This window comes from Accipiter gentilis, chromosome 14, assembly GCF_929443795.1.
Source record: "Accipiter gentilis chromosome 14, bAccGen1.1, whole genome shotgun sequence".
In the NCBI taxonomy this organism is placed as follows: Eukaryota; Metazoa; Chordata; class Aves; order Accipitriformes; family Accipitridae; genus Astur; species Astur gentilis.
The window spans coordinates 16,985,895-17,004,626 of record NC_064893.1 but is presented as its reverse complement, the minus strand read 5'-3'; the positions used below and the strand labels follow the sequence as shown (position 1 = coordinate 17,004,626).

The window sequence follows — 18,732 nt, the reverse complement described above, 5'->3', positions numbered from 1 at the left end:
GCTAGTTCATAGCAACAATGTACTTCATGACCTAGTAGTAAGTGTTCATCTGAGCTGCTGTACTAGGAAGTTCAGGCTAAAGCAAAAAAAAACCCAAACCAAAAAAACAAACAAAAAAAACCCCCACCAAGGAATTTAGCAGTTAACACATAAAGCCTTTCTAATTATCTTCATTTTTGAAGCGAGAGTATGTGACTTTTAAAAAAAAAGTCTTTGTGTAGTACAAGTATCTACTAGAATTTTAAAATCTTCCATTACATCAGCCCTTGTGTGTTCTCAAAAGTTCTCTCTACAGGTTAGACTAAAGAGATTCAGCTTTTAGAGTGATTTGCCATTTATCATAATCTTCATAATGTCATGATATACAAATTAATGACTTGGTGTTTTCTTGCAGCGTATATTAAATAGAATTGCCTGTACCACATAAATACTGTTATTTTGTTCAGTTAGAACCAATGTGCTCTGACCATTGTTTACTTGCTAATATTTATTTTTAGTAACTTCTGCTTTGTGTTTGGTTAGGTAAAATGGACTATGGAGGTGGTTTGTTATGGACTGACCCTCCCTCTGGATGGTGATACTGTGAAATACTGTGTTGATGTCTATACAGACTGGATTATGGCTCTTGTATTACCCAAGGACTCCATTCCTTTACCAGTTATTAAGGAACCAAACCTTTATGTTCAAAGCATTCTCAAACATCTCCAAAATCTCTTTGTACCGAGGTGAGTGTTAGGCCTGGGATGCTTAGGAGGCACAGGAGTTCGAACATGTAGTCAGCAGGTAACCTGTCAAAGAGGCCTGATGGGTTGTGGAGGCACTTGATTAAAATAAGACTGCTATCATTGCAAAGTTAGGAGGAAGGTATCTTTCCAAACCTGTTTTGTAATTTTCAGTAGCAAATTGAGTTGTTGCTGCTGTGTTTAGGATGTTTACTGTTCTAAGAGCTTCAAGAACCATCTCTGTTAGATGACTGGAGGGTGGGGTGAGAGGTTAAGTAGCATCACTGTGTGACTGTGGGCTTGGTATTGTGTAAAACTGAGATAACTAAGAGCATGTCATGGTAATCCCATGCTTTGTTTACTCAATACTTGACCACATTTCTGATGTGCTGGAGGATCTTGCAGGAAGTGGCTGCTTTGTGCCTGCATCTTGCTGCCTGTTAAATGGGCATAATTATGCTGTCTTTTGCTCCTAGTTTCAAAAGAATCCTGCAGAGGAGTGCTTGCTATCTGAAAATGTGGTGTTACACAAGACATCCTTGGATGATAATGTTGAGATACACATGCTTATAGGTCTTGAACAAAGTTATATTGTCAGAGTGCTCAAACATTATACTTTGTTTATAGTTTATGACAAGGTTACCTGCTGCTGTTGAACACATATGTTGGATAAGTAAGAGGAGATTATTTAATGGTGCCCTGTGAAACAGTACTTAAATATTAGCTACCTGAAGTTACTTCAGATCAGTGTTTAGTATATGTCTGTAAGTACCAGATTATCTACTTTTATCAATATTAATAATGTATCACTGCAAGTGGCCTTCAAAGTGGTCTGCTGTACTTGGATCTCTTAACTTTACCTGAAGGCTTTGTTAATAAAGGGCTTTGAATAATAACTCATACAAATTCAGACGAGGAGTTCATTGCTATTTATTGATTGCTTCAAAGTCTACTACCTAACCTTAGTTGTCATTGCTCTTAACTTGTAGTGAAAAAGGCATTTTAATTCCCATTAAAGGAAGGTCAGGGCAACAGCACAAATCTGAGGATGCTTCCAGATTAGACTTCTGCAGAAGGTTGTCTCTAAGCTTTAACACATGCAAAATAGAGTCTACTGTCTGGGAACCTTTATTCCCTTGGCACAGTAGAGAATGAATTCTTCACTAGTCCATTAAATAGTTCTTGCTATGATCCCTTGACTGCTTTTAGACCAGGGACCCCGGTAGCAGGCAGTTCTCTAGTCCTGTTTCTTGCATGCTGTGGGTACAAGCTGCCATTGTACCCTTCTTTCCCAGATTCATTGATGGAGCTTGATGCGGGGTGGTAGACTGCACGTGATGGCTGTCGAATGAAATAATTAACGTCCAGAGACAGGGCTGGAAAATCATTATTTTAAACACTCCCTGCCCCCCCCAGTATAATTGTTCTATTGTTTTCTTTCAAAAGCATCTGAGAAGTATCTGAAACTGTTTTTTCGTGGCTGCTGCTGTCAACACTTGATGTTCAAGTCCTCTGTTTTCAAGAAAAAGAACTTAAAGTTCAGGTTTTGTCCTCCAGGGATCTGTGTTCAGAATTCACTCCAGCAACAGGAAGACATTCTATAATGGAAATTAAATGCAGAACCGAGTTGTGCACACCTTTCTTGAGTGAAAGCAAAGGGTCATTCTTACGTGCCTGTGGTGGGGAAGAGGAGAATAATTTCTGGTTTTACTCAACTGATGAGGGTTGCTAGTGCTGATGGGCTCTTGTAGAATATTTACCCAGGAGCTCCTGTAGCAAGCTGCATTGAACTACTTCCTGGAGAAAATCTGTTCTTGTGTTGAAAATACTGAGCTTTTCCTATAAGCCTATGTCCTGTGGATGGTTGTGATTAAAATAGCTTTCTTCCTCATCCTGTTTTCCTGGAAACAATGTAGCTGTTGCTTTGGCTGCCTTAAAAATAGTGGCCCAGAGTTGGGGTGAGGGTTTCAGACCTTGAGGAGGATGTATAGTTGAGGTGTGAAATGCAGCAGCTTTAAGTGAGCAGTTCAACTTAAATAGCATCTCAGGAACATGTGTACACCAAATACAAAGCACTTGTGTATAAATCGTTCTGTTTTCAGTGCTCAGCTGAATCAAATGTTTACATGCACAGTCCTTGAAATAGTGTGGTGCTGAAAAATAAGAACAGTGAAAGATGGGTGAGTCAAGTTGCCTTTCCTCTCTCTGCTGGACTGACTAGAGAGAGGATGCTTGCATCCTTCCCTCCAGCACTGACCTTCTGTCCACCCCGATGAAATGACCACTTCTTTTCTTGATGTATTTGAGCAGACCCCAGGCAACCCCGAGGCTTTCTGTCTCTAGCAACCCTACAATATTCAGGAAGCCTTGCAGATTACTTAAGCAGTAGTGGTAGTTACTGCTGTCCAATGAAGTTCCAGTGCAGCAAACTTGTTGGAAGCACAGAAAGAAAATATGAGAACTCTCTCGCCCTGCCTCCCCTCCCCAGGAGATTGAGGTGTAGATACCAGGGTCTTCTGTGCAACTAAAATGTCTGGAATTGCTTGAAAGACCATGAAACATGTGACTGTCCAAGTGTAATAGACACTTTTTTGTAATAACTTCTGCTTCTCGTATGAAATCATGAGAACAATTCTTGGTGCAAAGGAGTGTGGGAGCCAAAAGACCAGGTTCTGTGGAAATCTAGACATTAGCAAAATGCTGCAACCAAAGTTTGGCGTTCATTTGACTTTGCGGATAAGAGGAGCTGGTAGATGGACAGGGACTTTAGAGTTGCCTTTACCAGATTAGTTCAGAAGTATTGCATATGGAGCTCTTACATGTAAGCCCCCTTTTTATAGATTCCTTAAATTATGAAGGAAACAAGTCTTGAAACAGTGTTTGAAACTTCAAGCCTATCAAGACTAAGGATATAATTTGATTAAGTATCTACTTTGTTGCTCGTGGAAAAAACAGTGCTATCAAGGTGGGGCTTACTGGTCCTAAGCTTTGTTGTTCTATGGAGACTGTTAGGATCAAGCACTAGCATCAGCCAACCTGCTGAAGTCCTGAACTGCGACTAGTAGTCTGCAATTTTGTATTAGATATTATCCTGTCTCTTTGTAATCTTTTGCCAGTACTGTAATACAACATTTATTCTATCAAGATAAGAGTTGATAGTATTTTTAAACCATGTCTGTCAATAAGTGATCTCAATGCTCTATCTAGTGGATCAGCATGTTCTTGAGATGCTTACCATGCAGCATCACTTGTGGGTTTTACCACATTGAAACTGTTTGGTAGGAATCTGGTAATACTACTAGTAGTCCAGTGGAAGGTAATATTTTTATGATTCTTTTTTGTCATCCCTTCAGTGGGTGGTAGGAGGGATGAGGAAATGGTGTACAAGTTGAAATACGGCTTGCATATATTGCACTCTTTTTTAATCTTTCAGGCGTCCTCAGCTTTGTTTACCAGCATCCTCAGATACTGTCCAGAAAGTTTCACATTACTATTCTGTACCTGTTCGGCCTTGTCCAAACTAACTGATGGGAAGAGAGCATGCTGCTTTGTGCTGCTTCTGTAACACTTCAGTGACTCAGCAGTGACAGTGAGGAACTGGTTGTTACTATAGGGAGAACCTTGATAATACCAACTTGTTCCCTTTCTTCCTTACTTACACCTTCTTCATTTAGTCTGATTTTCCTATTTAACGACCCTCTTCTAGATTTTTTTTTTTTTGCCCTAAATCCACGGAATTGGGGGTAAGAGTTGGATCTACATTTGGAAGCAAGAGGAGAACTAGGAAGAATTTAATTTGCTAACAGTATTTTCTCCTAATTTTGCCACTTCTGAATTATCTATGTAACAATTAGTGATGTCTCAACTACATTCTCATTGTTTGGTCTAAGATAAATTCCTTTGCAATAATGGGTTGTGCTTGGTCCGGTTAGTGTTCAGTTTATGGTGGTGAGTTCTGTGACATGTAGAGAAGAATGTTATGGTACATCTTGTACTCATTAAGGCAGAGTTAGGATGCTTAGAGACAGAGTAACGGTGCATAGAAGTGTATTAGCTCATGTTCTTGGCTCTCATTCAATAATATTGATGTTTCTTCTTGTAATTGCTCAAAGTTCAGATTATTGTATGCAACACTTCAAAGTTCTTGTTTAGAGACTCGGGTATTGTTTTCTTCTCTTGCAGGCCAGACCCAGGATCTAGTCAGATTAGGTTGTGCTTGCAGGTTTTGAAAGCTGTCCAGAAACTGGCTCGTGAATCAACAATTATGGCAAGAGAAACCTGGGAGGTTTTGTTATTATTTCTTCTTCAAATCAATGACACTCTTCTAGCAGCTCCAACTGTGCAAGGTTCATATTCAACTTCCATTTGGTTCAATTACTGGAAAAACCTTTGGCTCTGGTTGGTATTGAGCTGCCAGGGGGATGGAGGGAAACCTGTTAAAAGCTCTTACTAGCCACCAAAGCACAATAGCTCACTCCTAATTCTGCTACACTACTCTGAAATAAAGTATTGTCAGAAAAGACTGAATGATTTGGAGTTGTTTTTTCCTGAACATATTTTTGCATAACGGTGACTATGTACAGGAGCAATTTGTGGTGAATGGTTTCAGACAATGTTGTTCCCTATTTGTTTCCCTTAAACCACTATGTGTCTTGCTGTTTGGCCTGCCAACTGGAAAAGAATATTGTCAGTTTATACCTATTTTAAAAAAAAAATAAAATAGTGCAATAGAAGACAGCCTATGATTGGTGAATTCCCAGTGTCCCTTAGTGACATACGTATGTGTCTGGGCATTGTATATTATGTTTTGTCTTGTAAAAAGGCTAATTGGCTGTAGGAAACAATCGGGAATCACTCTCTAAATGAAAAATTATGAAAAAAATGAGCTTCAGAATCTTTATGCACTCAAACTGAAATCTCCTTGGGGAGATATTTGGAGTTACTTAGATTGAATACTCACTAAAGGCATGCTTTGTTTCTGTTACAAGGTGGCATTGCTGAGAATCTGGCTGAAAAATTAATTGGCGTGCTGTTTGAGGTGTGGTTACTAGCTTGTACGCGGTGCTTTCCAACACCACCTTACTGGAAAACTGCCAAAGAGATGGTGGCCAACTGGCGACATCACCCTGCAGTAGTTGAGCAGTGGAGCAAGGTCATCTGTGCCCTTACTTCCAGGTAGGAGAAATCCCATGGAAATAAACACACATGTATGGGGATGATCATGGTTATACGTGTTTTTCTCTAGAGTTGCTTAGTTGTGGATTCACAGCAATCCAAAAGTAAATGAGCAAAACAAAGTGAGGGATCATGGAAGTGTCCTTGGCTTTTACTGTTTGTGTATGTGTGTGTCTTCGTTCTGCAAGTGAAAAATTGAATTGGATTGTCTGTTATTGTGTAACCTCAGCACCTCTCTGATACTGAGCACTTTACAGTGTGTGTATATTAGTCTCCATCACTGTGACTTCATCATGTCCTGTGAAGAATGAGTCATGAATATTAGTATAGCATTATAGTCTGTGTATTTAATGGCAGTCACCACTTATTAGGCACTTGTTACTACTGCATATCGCTGTGTTTGAGGTGACTCTTGGACTCTGCCTGTCCTGCCCTGAGGAGCTGAAGCCATGCTGTGGCTGCCTGGCACTTGTGGCCTGGCAGTAGGGATGTGATGGGCCAGGGGCAGGCTGTAGGCTCTCCTCTGAGCAGTGGCACTCTTTTCCAGACAGTATTGGAGGAGAGCTGTACCAAGCCTTGCTGGGCATGGGAAGAGTGAGGATCTGTGTGCTGCGGGAAAGGTTAGGCTGTAGTAAAAGCGTCTGAACAGTGAGGGGAGTCTCAGTACCCTTAATGGTGGGGTCTTTGTGGTATGAAGTCTTTGTGGGACAAATCTTAGCCTCTTGGAGGAAAGAACTAAATTAATTGGTGAGGAGCAGGGGTCTGGGTCTCCTCCTCCCAGGTCTCCTGAGATGTCATTGACCATTTCTGTGGAAGTTCAAAGATGTATTAAAACTGCTGAGCTATGAAAAATTCAATAGCATGCTTTTTTGCAAGGGTTTATTTTAACTCTGAAAACTTTTGCTTTTGAATTACCTGTCAAAATTCCAAATGTGGATAGATTTTTCCAGGTTATGCAGCTGGTTGTTAAACCTGTGGGAAATAAAGCTGCAACACAAGTTCTGCATATTTCCCACGCTATTTCTTTAGCTATTTTTATCTCATTAGATGTAGCATTGCATAACAAAATATTTTATGATTCACTGATCTGAAAAGAACAGCTCTGTCTCAAAACATGCGTTGGTGTTCTGCTCCATGCACTATGCCCACACTTTTATCTTCTACTGTTGACTAACAGTCTTAGTTCTGTTGATGCATAGTAATCTGCAGGTTTTCTGTAACGTTTTAGTCTGCTCTTTAGTAATGCTGGTTTGTGTGTAATACATAGAAAGCTGAACTTTGAGGTTAACTTTAAGTTCAGTGGTATTTAAGCTGCACTTTCAATACTTAAGTGAAGCTCCAGCTTCAAACAGTTAAAGTGTTGTTTTAGTAAACAGTTTTCTGAATTGGAATATTAGCAATAAGCTGAGAATAAACATCTCAAAACTGTATGGAAAATTATATTTGGAAATCTGTACACATATGCAGTGTTAACCTGTATCCATGGCTAGGACTTCATAGGAGGACAAAATTAGGGTCCTACTTGTGTTGCCGTATCAATAGATACTAGTTTTACCTGTCTAGGGTGCTTTTAAGTCTATTAACTGTCTTATATGTGTGGATTGCAATTTATTTCTGTTTTCAGTCATTCTTGAAAATGTCCCAAATTTCACTGAAGATTTGGCTATGTTCCTTGAAAAAACAATTTCTTGCAGCTCATAAGGGGAGAATTGTGAAGTAGTGCAGTCTACTGCTGAACAGAGATGTGGGGCATGATTTTGCATGGGATGTACCCAGACTCTTCTGGGTTTGTCAGAGCTAGGTAATTCCTCAGCAAAAACCTGCTATGGGGTGATGCCTCTGGGGCACTAAATGTAGATGGCTGCTGGGGCATTGGTGTGGCATACTGGAAAGCAGTTGCTGCCTGGTACTGGTGTATGTATTTCTGGTTTGGACCTGAAAAAGGCCTTGTGTCCTAAAGCTCATTTGCTCTTCTGTCCAAGTTAGTTACCATCATAGACTGCAATTCCAAACACACTTTGAGTGTATTTTGCATTAGTTGGCTGCAAGTTACTGTAGTGCACAGTACTGGGGGAAGTAGAAGATGGTAATTCAGCCTATTTAACTCTTGGTTTAGGAGTCAGCTGTAGACTTCTGCTCTCCTTGCCTTTCTCCTAGCTGTAATGACTTTATCTCTATAAAACTATATGGTTTTTATAAGTGGGCAATGATGAATGGGACACGTCTTGTCCATTACAAGCAACTCTACCCTTAGAAATAAGGGTATGATAACTGAAGCAAGAAATGATGCTAAAAGTGAGTGTGGCTTAGGGAAAGACAAAAACTGATTTCTGAGAATGCTAGGATATTGAGAAGGTGCAGCTTGGATCTCTTCCATCCTTTTAGAAAGCACCAAGGTTATGTTGATCGGGGAAAGTGATCTATAAGTTTGCAAAGCTGGGGATGTAGCAGGGGTCAAATCAGACAACAGTGGCTCAGTGAACCTTATTGGTGACTGGTCAGGTAGTTACAGCACTACTAGAGAAAGATCTCCATTTATCTAAGCCATTATCCTCATGATATTACATTGTTGGGAAGCCCTCTGCAGGTTTGCACTTGTCCTGGTTTCGGCTGGGATAGAGTTAATTTTCTTTCTAGTAGCTGGTATAGTGCTATGTTTTGGGTTCAGTATGAGAATAATGTTGATAACACACTGATGTTTTCAGTTGTTGCTGAGTAGTGCTTATACTAAGTCAAGGACTTCTCATGCCCAGCCAGCAAGAAGGCTGGAGGGGCACAAGGAGTTGGGAGGGGACACAGCCAGGATAGCTGACCCAAACTGGCCAAAGGGGTATTCCATACCATGTGACTTCATGCCCAGTATTTAAACTGGGGGTAGCTGGCCTGGGGGTGGGGATCGCTGCTCAGGAACTAACTGGGCGTCGATCAGTGAGTGGTGAGCAACTGCACTGTGCATCACTTGTTTTGTATATTCCAATCTCTTTTTTTATTCTTATTGTAATTTTATTATTGTTGTTGTTATCATTATTAGTTTCTTCCTTTCTGCCCTATTAAATTGTTCTTATCTCAACCCACAAGTTTTACTTTTCCCTGATTCTCTCCTCCATCCCACTGGGTGGGGGGGAAAGTGAGCGAGCGGCTGCATGGTACTTAGTTGCTGGCTGGGGTTAAACCATGACAGCTCTTCACTGTTCTGCAACTCCCAGCTTCTGCAAAACAGTGCATCTTTTTTGAAGAGCTTGTTACTCTGTGGATTGCAAATCCCATGCTGCTTGTAGGATGGCATCAAGTGTTGCTCAGTGTGCTGGTGTAAATTGTAAGTCATCAGGAACTTGGAATTTAGAACTGTAACCTAATGTGACTTGCTGGTGTCATTGGACACTTTAGCTGAAGAGCCTTGAGGATAAGGGCTTAAATTCCTCTTCCCCCCCCCCCCCCCAACCTCTCCTCTCCCTTCTTATGTAACACCTTGTCAGTTATGTTTGTGTCTATGTTAATAGGTAACCCCCTGGCTAAACAGATAGGAGAGCTGCTCTGGGGTGTTATGCCTTAACAGCTCTTTGATTTGGTTGGACCTTTGGGCAGGCTCCAAGGTGTGTACCCTTCAAAGCTTTAAGAGGGCTAAATGATTGTATAAAATGGGGATCTCCAGGAAAACTGGGCATGTTGTGTTGTTGCTTGTGGGCTCACTTGTGGACTGCTGGTTCCTTTGAGGCTCAAATGCCCTGTTAAATTTTTAAGGAGTATTAACTGAATGACAGATCTGTCTGACTTACTTTCTAGATTGCTGCGTTTTACATACGGACCTTCATTTCCTCCATTTAAAATTCCTGATGAAGATGCTGGTCTTATTCCTCCTGAAATGGATAATGAGTGCGTTGCACAAACTTGGTTTCGCTTTTTACATATGCTGAGGTATTGTAATTACAGCCATCCATTGTTCATATTCTTGCATCATTTCTATAAATTTGGATGACAAATGAAAAATTTCTCTGGAGATTGCTAAGATTAAACACCTAAATAGAAGTGTGAGAGACTTGTTGTACCAGTGCCCTGCAGCAGTTCAGGGCAAGGCTGTGAGTGGGTTGTTCAACTCTGAACTCTTTGACTCTTTCAGAATGTATACTGGTTCATTTAATTAAAAAGTTTTTAGCTATTTGGTGTTTTGGAGATTCTGAAAAAGAAGACTTCAGTGCAATTTTGTTTCTCTGAGATAGCAGACAGGAAAAGCAGAACAATAGCTCTGAGATGTATACTGCTTCCATTTATTCTCCAGAGTGTTAAATTTAATCTACAAAGGACTATTTTTGAAATGGGTGTATCTCTTTGTTTTTATGAAGAAAGCTATACAGTTAATTTTAACATCCATGTTATTCTTCCTTAAACACATGAGAGAATCAAGTGGCATGTTTGGTTTTAAAGATACTTGGGAATGGCATTGCATTAATATTCTGAATGGCCAGAATATTAAGCTTTTCCTATAAAGCATTATTTACTAATTAAATGTAGATAAGCATTAGACTGTTTAAAATCTACTTCTTAACTAACAAAAAAATCTGTTCTTTTTCTTCATTTGTGATAGTAATGTCACAAGTGCTGTACTCTTCAAATCTGGAATTGCTGTTACAGGATTTGTATCAGTGAGGAAAAGTTGCTCAAACTTTTACAAGCCACTCCCTTTCTTGTCATTGTTTGGCAATATTTAATTCATTGCTTACGTTTTGAGAATAGTTGTAATAATGTAAAGACCTCTTAAACTGAGTTCGAAAGACCTTGTAAGTAATTAGTATTACTCCAATGGTGGGTTTATTCTATCAAGTGTATGCTCTGGTTCATTAGATCTTAATAAAATTATTCAGTGTATTTGGGTAATGCTTGAAATGAAGACAATTAAGTACTGCCAAACCAGGAATTGAAAATTGACTTCCTGTGATGGAGTAACAGCTAAAAATATATTGATGTTGGATGCTATTTTGCGTTGTTACTTAAACGCCTTAAACTATTGCATCTTTAAGTATTTTTAAAGTCCTAACAGCTGTTCTTAAACTGACTGAAATATGTTTTGCTCTTTGTGTGTGCAGTAATCCTGTGGATTTGAGTAACCCAGCCATTATTAGCTCTACCCCAAAATTTCAGGAGCAGTTTCTGAATGTGAGTGGGATGACTCAAGAACTGAATCAGTACCCCTGCCTTAAACATCTGCCTCAAATATTCTTTCGTGCCATGCGTGGGATCAGCTGTTTAGTGGATGCATTCCTAGGTAATGCTTTTGTCTTACCTGTGAGTAGCTAGGAATAGTAACTTAATCATTATTTTATTCTCTTTAAATCTTGTCTTCTCCATAAATACAGTCATAACAATTTATTATTTGCAACTATATCCTGGAATTGATAGGGAAGGGACTTCAGGTCACTTCTAAATGACCATCTGTACACACAATAATAACATTTGAATGCACGGTTGTAGATGGCCTTAGTTTCAAATGCAAAACAAATAAATATGAAGTCTAAAGTAAAACCAACCTCTCTTCCCTAAACAAGGCTTCTTTTTCTTTTTGTCTAATCAACAATGCAAGTGTTATGCTTTTAGCATGTTGTGAGCACTGACCATTTTGTTTATAAATTTTGTGGCAACAGCTGTGTGTAGTGCCTGCTTTTATAAGGTATTGAATTTTGACTAATCTTTATACTACAAGTGCCAGTTTTGCTCAGTTTCTGATTAGTGGGTGACTAGTATTGCTGAGAAGAAAAGCTGTGTTTCTTTGTGTCTGCTGGTAACAGAGTAGCTCAAATTTGAAAGGTAAAGTAGATGTAAGCGCTGGCTGGTAAGTTTTAAGTAACACTAACACCTGAAATCTAAAGCATTATTCTTAGTATGCTTCAGACTTATTAAAAATTCTTCAGAGAAAATGTGCTATTGTGAACTCCAAAGAGCTGCCTGTCTCCTACTGCTTTTTTGCTTAAATGTATGCAAACAAATGTTGTCATCTGCCAGAAGTGTGAGCTGATGTGAGTCTGCAGAAGACTTGAGCAGATATGTAAACTGTGTTCAGAAAAAAAATGGGCTGTGGAATTAGACTGTCAGCTTTTACACGTTTGTCTTTTGGAAAAACCTGAATGGTGTAGTCCTTTTAAGCAAAGCACTTTAAGATCCTCCTGTCTCACTGAATTATAAGATCCTTTTTACTAGAGATACATTCTGTGTTTCTGTAAAAATATTGCAAGGAAAAGGTTTATTAGTATTCCTCACTGCAAACAAGTTTTTGTCACTACAGATTTCACTTCTGTAGGAATAGCTTTGTTTAAAAAGTGATGTAAAAGAGCAAATGGTCATTTTTCTTAAGCTGTGATATTGAATCTTGAAACCTGTTGTGTGCACTGTGTTCTTCCAGTTGTCTTGCCACCAATTTTAAGGAATTTTAATGACTGCTTTTTACTAATACCAGATGTGAGATTAAAAATATTCAGTAGTCTGTCAAATAATATCTTAATTTGTTAAAGGAGGTGTGGTGCGTTGACCCTGGCTGGGTGCCTGGTGCCCACGAAAGCTGCTCTATTGCTCCCCCTCCTCAGCTGGACAGGGGGAAGAAAATGTAACAAAAGGCTCGTGGGTCAAGATAAGGACAGTTTAATAAAGTGAAAGCAAAGGTCGCATGCGAAAGCAAAGAAAACCAAATGATGTTATTCTCTACTTCCCATCAGCAGGTGATGTCTAGCCACTTCCTGTGAAGGAGGGCTTCAGTACGTGTAGTGGTTGCTCCAGAAGACAAAAATACCCCCCTTCCATCTCCCTTTACTTAGCTTTTATATCTGAGCTGACATCGTATGGTATGGAATATCTGTTTGGTTAGTTTAGGTCAGCTGTCCTGGTTATGTCCCTTCCCAAGATCTTGCCCATCCCCAGCCTGCCATTGAGGGTGGCAAAAATGTTGGAGAGACAGCCTTGATGCTGTGCCAGCACTGCTCAGCAGTAGCCAAAACACTGGTGTGTTATTGACACCTTTCTAGCTACCAATGCAGACCACAACACTACAAGGGCTGCTATGGGAGAATTAACTCCATCTCAGCCAGACCCAATACAGGAGGATTGTATATAGGCAATGTATGGCCTAACCTACAAAAACGATCTCCTTATGTTACTGTGTCAAACTCTATCTTCCTACCTATGATAACATGATTTGGCAGTCAGCAGTGAAACAATTTAAAAAAAAAAGTCCAACTGGGCATTGGTAGGTGTTCCTCTGAAGTGTCTTTTACTGGCTATGTAAGCTGAACTAATTTTTTTTTTTAAAGCTGTTAAGTATAGTATATATTGAGGAAAAACATACTAGGTCCAAGGTTTTTGTGAAAGTGTGGTTAGTAATTAATTTTCAGTGAAGAAAATAGTTTGTAATGTAAGACTCGTGAAGGGTGCATCTTGAAGTGGAGGCAGAGGAAGAAGCTGAGCAGCTGATAGCTTTGCACAGTGCATGCTCCTCTGCTGGGATAGCTGTTGTAGTGAATTCCTCTTGGACCCTAAAAATAGTTTATGGTTCTTACCTGAGATTTTTAATCCACTAATGGTATGGTAGTCCTTTTTGTGTTCTGCATTTGGCTGCCTGAGACTCCATTCCCACTGGGGTGACAGTGATCATATACAACTCCTTGTCTGGATGCAGTGGGGGGGTGTGACTGTATCTGGGGCTGAGGTCTTCCACACTGGCCAGCTGTGGAGCGCTTCTGTGGGCCCCGGCAGCCCAGACTCTCCTGTAAGCTTGCCAGGAGCTTTCTGCCTACATGAGCTTTTAATAGGATGTTGAATTGGAGACTTCAGACTTCGGAAGATCTCAACTAGCAAGATGGAACACCTAGGGTGATTATAGCCCACCTGGAGTTCAAAGACATAGACTGCAGACTGTGATGCACTCAGGCACAGGAGAGCTCTTGGTGAAACTAAAGTCAAGCTGTAGGTATGGACATGAGAGTGTGCTCAGGCAGATTTAGAACTGCATTATGGACCCCTTCAGCTAAGGCTAATGGGAGATCTCACTGCCTTCTACCTCAAGTGCTAAAGCACATGTTTTTTTATTTTACCCTCACTGATGTGTATGTACATAATGTGTGCGTTTGGCAAAATACTGCATCCTCTTTTCCAAAAAAGTGTACCAAAACAATACATTTCATAGTGCATACTCTGCCTTCTGCATGAGGTGTAACACTAACGGTTTAGCAGGAGTTAGTTGTTCTGTAATGTGTTATGAAAAGTACTTGGGTGCTTTAATTAACATGGGCAAAAAAAATCTGTGGCATATCTTCAAACACATTGCAATTCCACACTTAGTTTTTCAAATGGGGTGTGAGGATGGTGGTATTCATTAAAATGGGAAGAAGTGGTGTTTGTCACTTAGTTTTGCAGAGGGCTAGTTGCTTCTGATTCTGACTGGCAAGAGTAGCTTTATACACCATGACTACTTCCCTGAAGCTGGGTAAAGACTGATCTAATGTCTTGCCACTGCCAGAAAAATTATAGCTTGCTCTGCTTTTTTACCCCACCTCTTGTACAGACTTAGTGTTTGGCTGTTCAGCAAGCTGATTCAGCTCACAAAACCAGCAGAAAACTGAATGGTGGGTGGGTTTCATCTTAATTTAGTGAGCTAAGTTGGCTTTGAGGGGTTAGAGGTATCTCAGACTAGGGTGTGAGAGGTATGGTTGGGAAGGGCAGGCAAACATGAGGCATCTGAATTTTGGCAGGAGTTGGCTGTTAAATTGACTTTGGCAAATGAACCTTGCCCCTTTCCCTCTGCCTCCTTCTAGACTTGGTCCTCCTGTGTGCATTTCCCATGTTCTTAAGGTGTGGAGTTCTCTAGTGTGTTTTAATCATTTGCTTATCTAATGTTAGCAGGGTTTTCTTTTGCTTGTGCATTTATTTCTGCTAATAGTAAAAGGGGAAAGATGTTTTTCTTACTACTGCTGTTTGGGGTGTGGGGGAAAGCTAATCTATTTACAGAAGGCCCAGATGCTTGCCAACTGGGCTGCTGCATATAAGCCTATGGAATTTTTGCTGAATGCTTGCTTTATTTCTTGATCTACAGGGATTTCACGACCCCGGTCCGATAGCGCACCACCCACACCAGTAAATAGGCTGAGCATGCCCCAGAACACTGCTACCAACACCACTCCACCCCATAACCGAAGGCATCGGGCAGTGACTGTGAATAAAGCAACCATGAAAACCAGTACTGTAAGATTTCATATTCTGTTTTTAAGCAGCTGACTCTTTTGATAGTTTTCTCTGTTAGAAGAAGTAATTTCCTTGCTTCTAGGAGCTGATCTGTTCTTCTGTTCAAATAGGTAACTAGTGCGCATACTTCAAAAGTGCAGCACCAACCCTCCTCTACTTCTCCACTCTCTAGCCCAAACCAGACAAGTTCTGAGCCACGGCCACTACCAGCTCCTCGCAGGCCGAGGGTTAACAGCATCTTGAACCTCTTTGGGTCATGGTTATTTGATGCAGCATTCGTTCACTGTAAACTTCATAATGGAATAAACAGAGACAGCAGCATGACTGGTAAATATTACTGAAAAATATATGTACGCTTTTTTCCTTGTTTTATTGACATTTCCTACCTGCAAGATTAATATATGCATAATCAAAAAAAAAATAAAAATCTGAAGTGCTGTATTGTGGTTAACCCCTCCCAGCTGAGCTAGCCTGTTATTAGCTGAGCGGGTGTTTGGGGGCTTTAAAACAAACAAAAAAAAAACCAACAAAAAAAACCCCAACCAATTTTTACTATTTAACACTCCCTTACTCTAACAAGCATGGCAATTGCAGTTATGCTAGTGGGGAAAATTTTATTAAGTGAAGGAAATAATGTGATAAGAGTCCACTTCCTAATTTGAAATCTGCTAGAGTATCTCTGAGTAATAGCAACTTTATAGTGACTCTTTAACGTTTGAAAAATTGTCAAACATCACTCCAGATACTGTACAAAGTGGTACTTCTCCTTGTTTTTGGAGAGTGTTATGAAAACAGAAGTCCTTAAAATAGCAAGTGAACTTGCTGCCTTTCAGTGACTGTTGCTACATGTTTCCGTGTATGGCTTGATACCTTGGTTGTCTTCAGTCCTTAACTGCTAGGTTTATTTTTGTCTCCTATGCTTTGCTCAGCTTCAGAGGTTAAATGTTTTGAGACATGACAGCAGAATTAGTACTGTGCTTAGAGAGGCTTTTTAGCACTCTTCTTCCTTTTGGTGATAATATTCAGAAAATAATAAACTTTCCCACTCTTGGCATTTTTCCTGTTGTTCATGTAGTATTTTGAATGTCTGCTAAACTCTTCCAAGAGATCTATCTATCAGGAGCTTGCTGGCCTAAGTAAGAAAAATAGGAGGAAGAGGTTTGTTGTAGCAAGTTGGGTTTATAGTGGGACTTGACAGCAGCAGTTAAACTGATGATCTTCCTTGTTTGTTGTGTCACAAATCCCCGTGTAGAGGTGAAAGGTTTAGGATTTGGGATCTGTTAAAGGTATTTTTAGGTATGCAGTGTATGGTTTTTCAAAGCGTTCAGTTGTGGATTTCTGTGGTAGGAGGTTTAAGTCCCTCTGTAAAAGGCTCATGACACATTACTAGAGAAATAGCTGAGCTTAGGAATGAGTAAATCATAATTCGAGGGTATGTTCAGTTGCATATGCAGCTAATATATTTCTGTATTTAATGCTTTTCAGATTGATTGGATCGTTTTAATTTTGACATAACCTGTATCTTGAGCAATTTTAATGAAGTGCTTAACCTGAAAAGGATGTCAGCTGCGCTGCTGCTTATGCAACAGTGTCAGCTGTAAACAGATGTGTTGTGATTCTAGCCGAAGTACAGTCATCCAAAATCAAAATGATTGACTTCCTTGAAGAGGTTCCAGGCCCTTCTATTCATATATGCAATGTCTTAAGTCGCCTAACTGCAGTCAGGAAATTCTAATATTGCTAGCCTTAAAGAGGGACTTACTAGCTTCCTGAAAACTAGAAACAACTATTTGGAAATCACTTGATTCTGTTCTTCCTCCATGCTCTTCAGAGATGTCCTTAGTGTGACCAGTCTTTGCATGCTACCCATTCTGCCATTTATTAGCAGCAGTGGATCTGAGAGAATTCTGTTGGTGGAGACCCAGAAAACTGCTTTTGTAGCCATTTGGAAGACAGAATTAACTTAAAGAATTTAGTCAAGTGTTTGCTGCCCTTCCAGGATGCCATGAGTGTTGTTACTGCTGTGTAAAGTACTGGTCACAGCAATGCCATGGCAGACTGTCAGAAGGAGAGCAAACTGAAGGTGGGTCCATACTGCTGAAACTCTGTAGAGAGGAACCTAAGTCTAATTGCCTGATTTATCCTTTTGGATAAATCCGTTTGCTCAGCCTCTGCTTTAGGTGGGAAAATGTAGCAAGACTTATAAAGGGCTAGGCTCCTGCAGTTTCTGTTGACTTGAAACATCAGTGTCTTTTAAATCAGGTTTAAGTCCAAGTTGAAAAGCTTCTGTTCTGGCAGCCTAATCTGTGAAGCCTGATGCCTCCAGGTGAAGTCTCTTCCTCCTCAAACAGTGTAAGGCAGGAGGTGCTGTGCTGGGCTGATGAGGTGGGCTGGAAAGGTTGTGTACTGTGGTATCCCCAAATCACACAAGGGGGGCCCATCAGCAATAATCAGATCTGCATGTTGTGCCTATCCATGTGCCTCTGCTCATGCTACCCAGTATAGATGTGGCTTGAAGAAAGTGGACAGCAGAGAAGGGACAGTTAACAGCCACAATTCCTACCTGCCCTTAGGAAAGGACAAAAATCTTCTTTTTGGCTGCAGGTTGGCTGTACCTGTATATATCGTGGTCCATCTGCTATCCTCTGTAGCCTAGTACAGTAACACTTTTGCCACTAGCTTGAATATTCTTACCATGTTTGACGCTGCTGTTGATAATCTTTGCATTAGCTTCAGGAAGCACTATTGTTTTTATGAATGCTTTAAATATTTTTATAATTGGGAAGTGTCTGCACTTAAAATCAACTTTGCTCTGTAGTGTTGTCTTCCACTGGCCCATATGCACAATTTTTCTTTTATGTCTGGGACTGCAGCTGTATGAGACTTCAATAGCTTTAAACCCTTCCAAGTTCAGTTGGTTTCAATGCCATGCAGTTAAGAATTTCTTCTGTCATAGCTCTCTGATATGATTTCTATGTTGCTGGCTGGAGGACTGAAAGAGGTGAAATATCTTGGAAAAAAAAGAGGTGAAGTATCTTGATACAGATTATTCCTTGGTCCCACAGAGAGATCCCCTGCCCTGGGACATCTTTCTGGAACACTGCATTTTTCTAGTGTGTGTTTCTTATTCCTTTTCTGTCATGTGACACATTCTCAATGAGAACCCCTGTGACATGATTTCTAAAGAGGTATTCATGAGCTAAATGTGAGTGCCTAACAAATAACCCTATGGGTGAGCTGTGGTCTCAAGTTCTAGTTCAGAATTTAGTTCAGTTTTTAAACGAACCCTGCTGATTCACATGGACTAGCACATTGTCTTTCTCCCATCTTATGACACAAGTCTCTGATGAGCTTTAGGAAGTAAAGAGCAGTTGATCAAGGCTGATGTGAATAAGTACCTATTTATGCTTGCTTTTCTCCTTGACCTGGAGCCTTGCATATCTTCTTGAACTCCTTAATCTTCAGAAAGGAAGTCAAGAAAAATGACTGGTGGAAAAAATGTGCAGCTTTTTGTAGGTTCTGAGATGAAAAATATCTGGATGGGGTGAAAGGGTAACTGAACTTGCTCTACTTGACTCTGCTTTGGGGGTGGGAGGGGCTTATTCTATAATCTCCA

General features: G+C 40.2%; 1 protein-coding gene across 4 annotated transcripts in view; it reads left to right on the top strand.

Moving 5' to 3' along the window:
- Positions 1 to 18,732, top strand: part of RALGAPB (Ral GTPase activating protein non-catalytic subunit beta) — a 64,717-nt gene that overhangs the window by 7,472 nt on the left and 38,513 nt on the right. For 3 of the 4 annotated variants that reach the window (XM_049816209.1, XM_049816208.1, XM_049816210.1), the window contains exons 3-9: positions 523 to 725; positions 4,905 to 5,068; positions 5,711 to 5,897; positions 9,681 to 9,812; positions 10,979 to 11,157; positions 14,968 to 15,116; positions 15,227 to 15,443. In XM_049816209.1, coding sequence (XP_049672166.1) covers positions 523 to 725; positions 4,905 to 5,068; positions 5,711 to 5,897; positions 9,681 to 9,812; positions 10,979 to 11,157; positions 14,968 to 15,116; positions 15,227 to 15,443 — 1,231 coding nt within the window. Of the gene's footprint in view, positions 1 to 522; positions 726 to 2,824; positions 2,903 to 4,904; positions 5,069 to 5,710; positions 5,898 to 9,680; positions 9,813 to 10,978; positions 11,158 to 14,967; positions 15,117 to 15,226; positions 15,444 to 18,732 lie in introns of those variants that run through there. The other variant, XM_049816211.1, reaches the window with a different exon arrangement.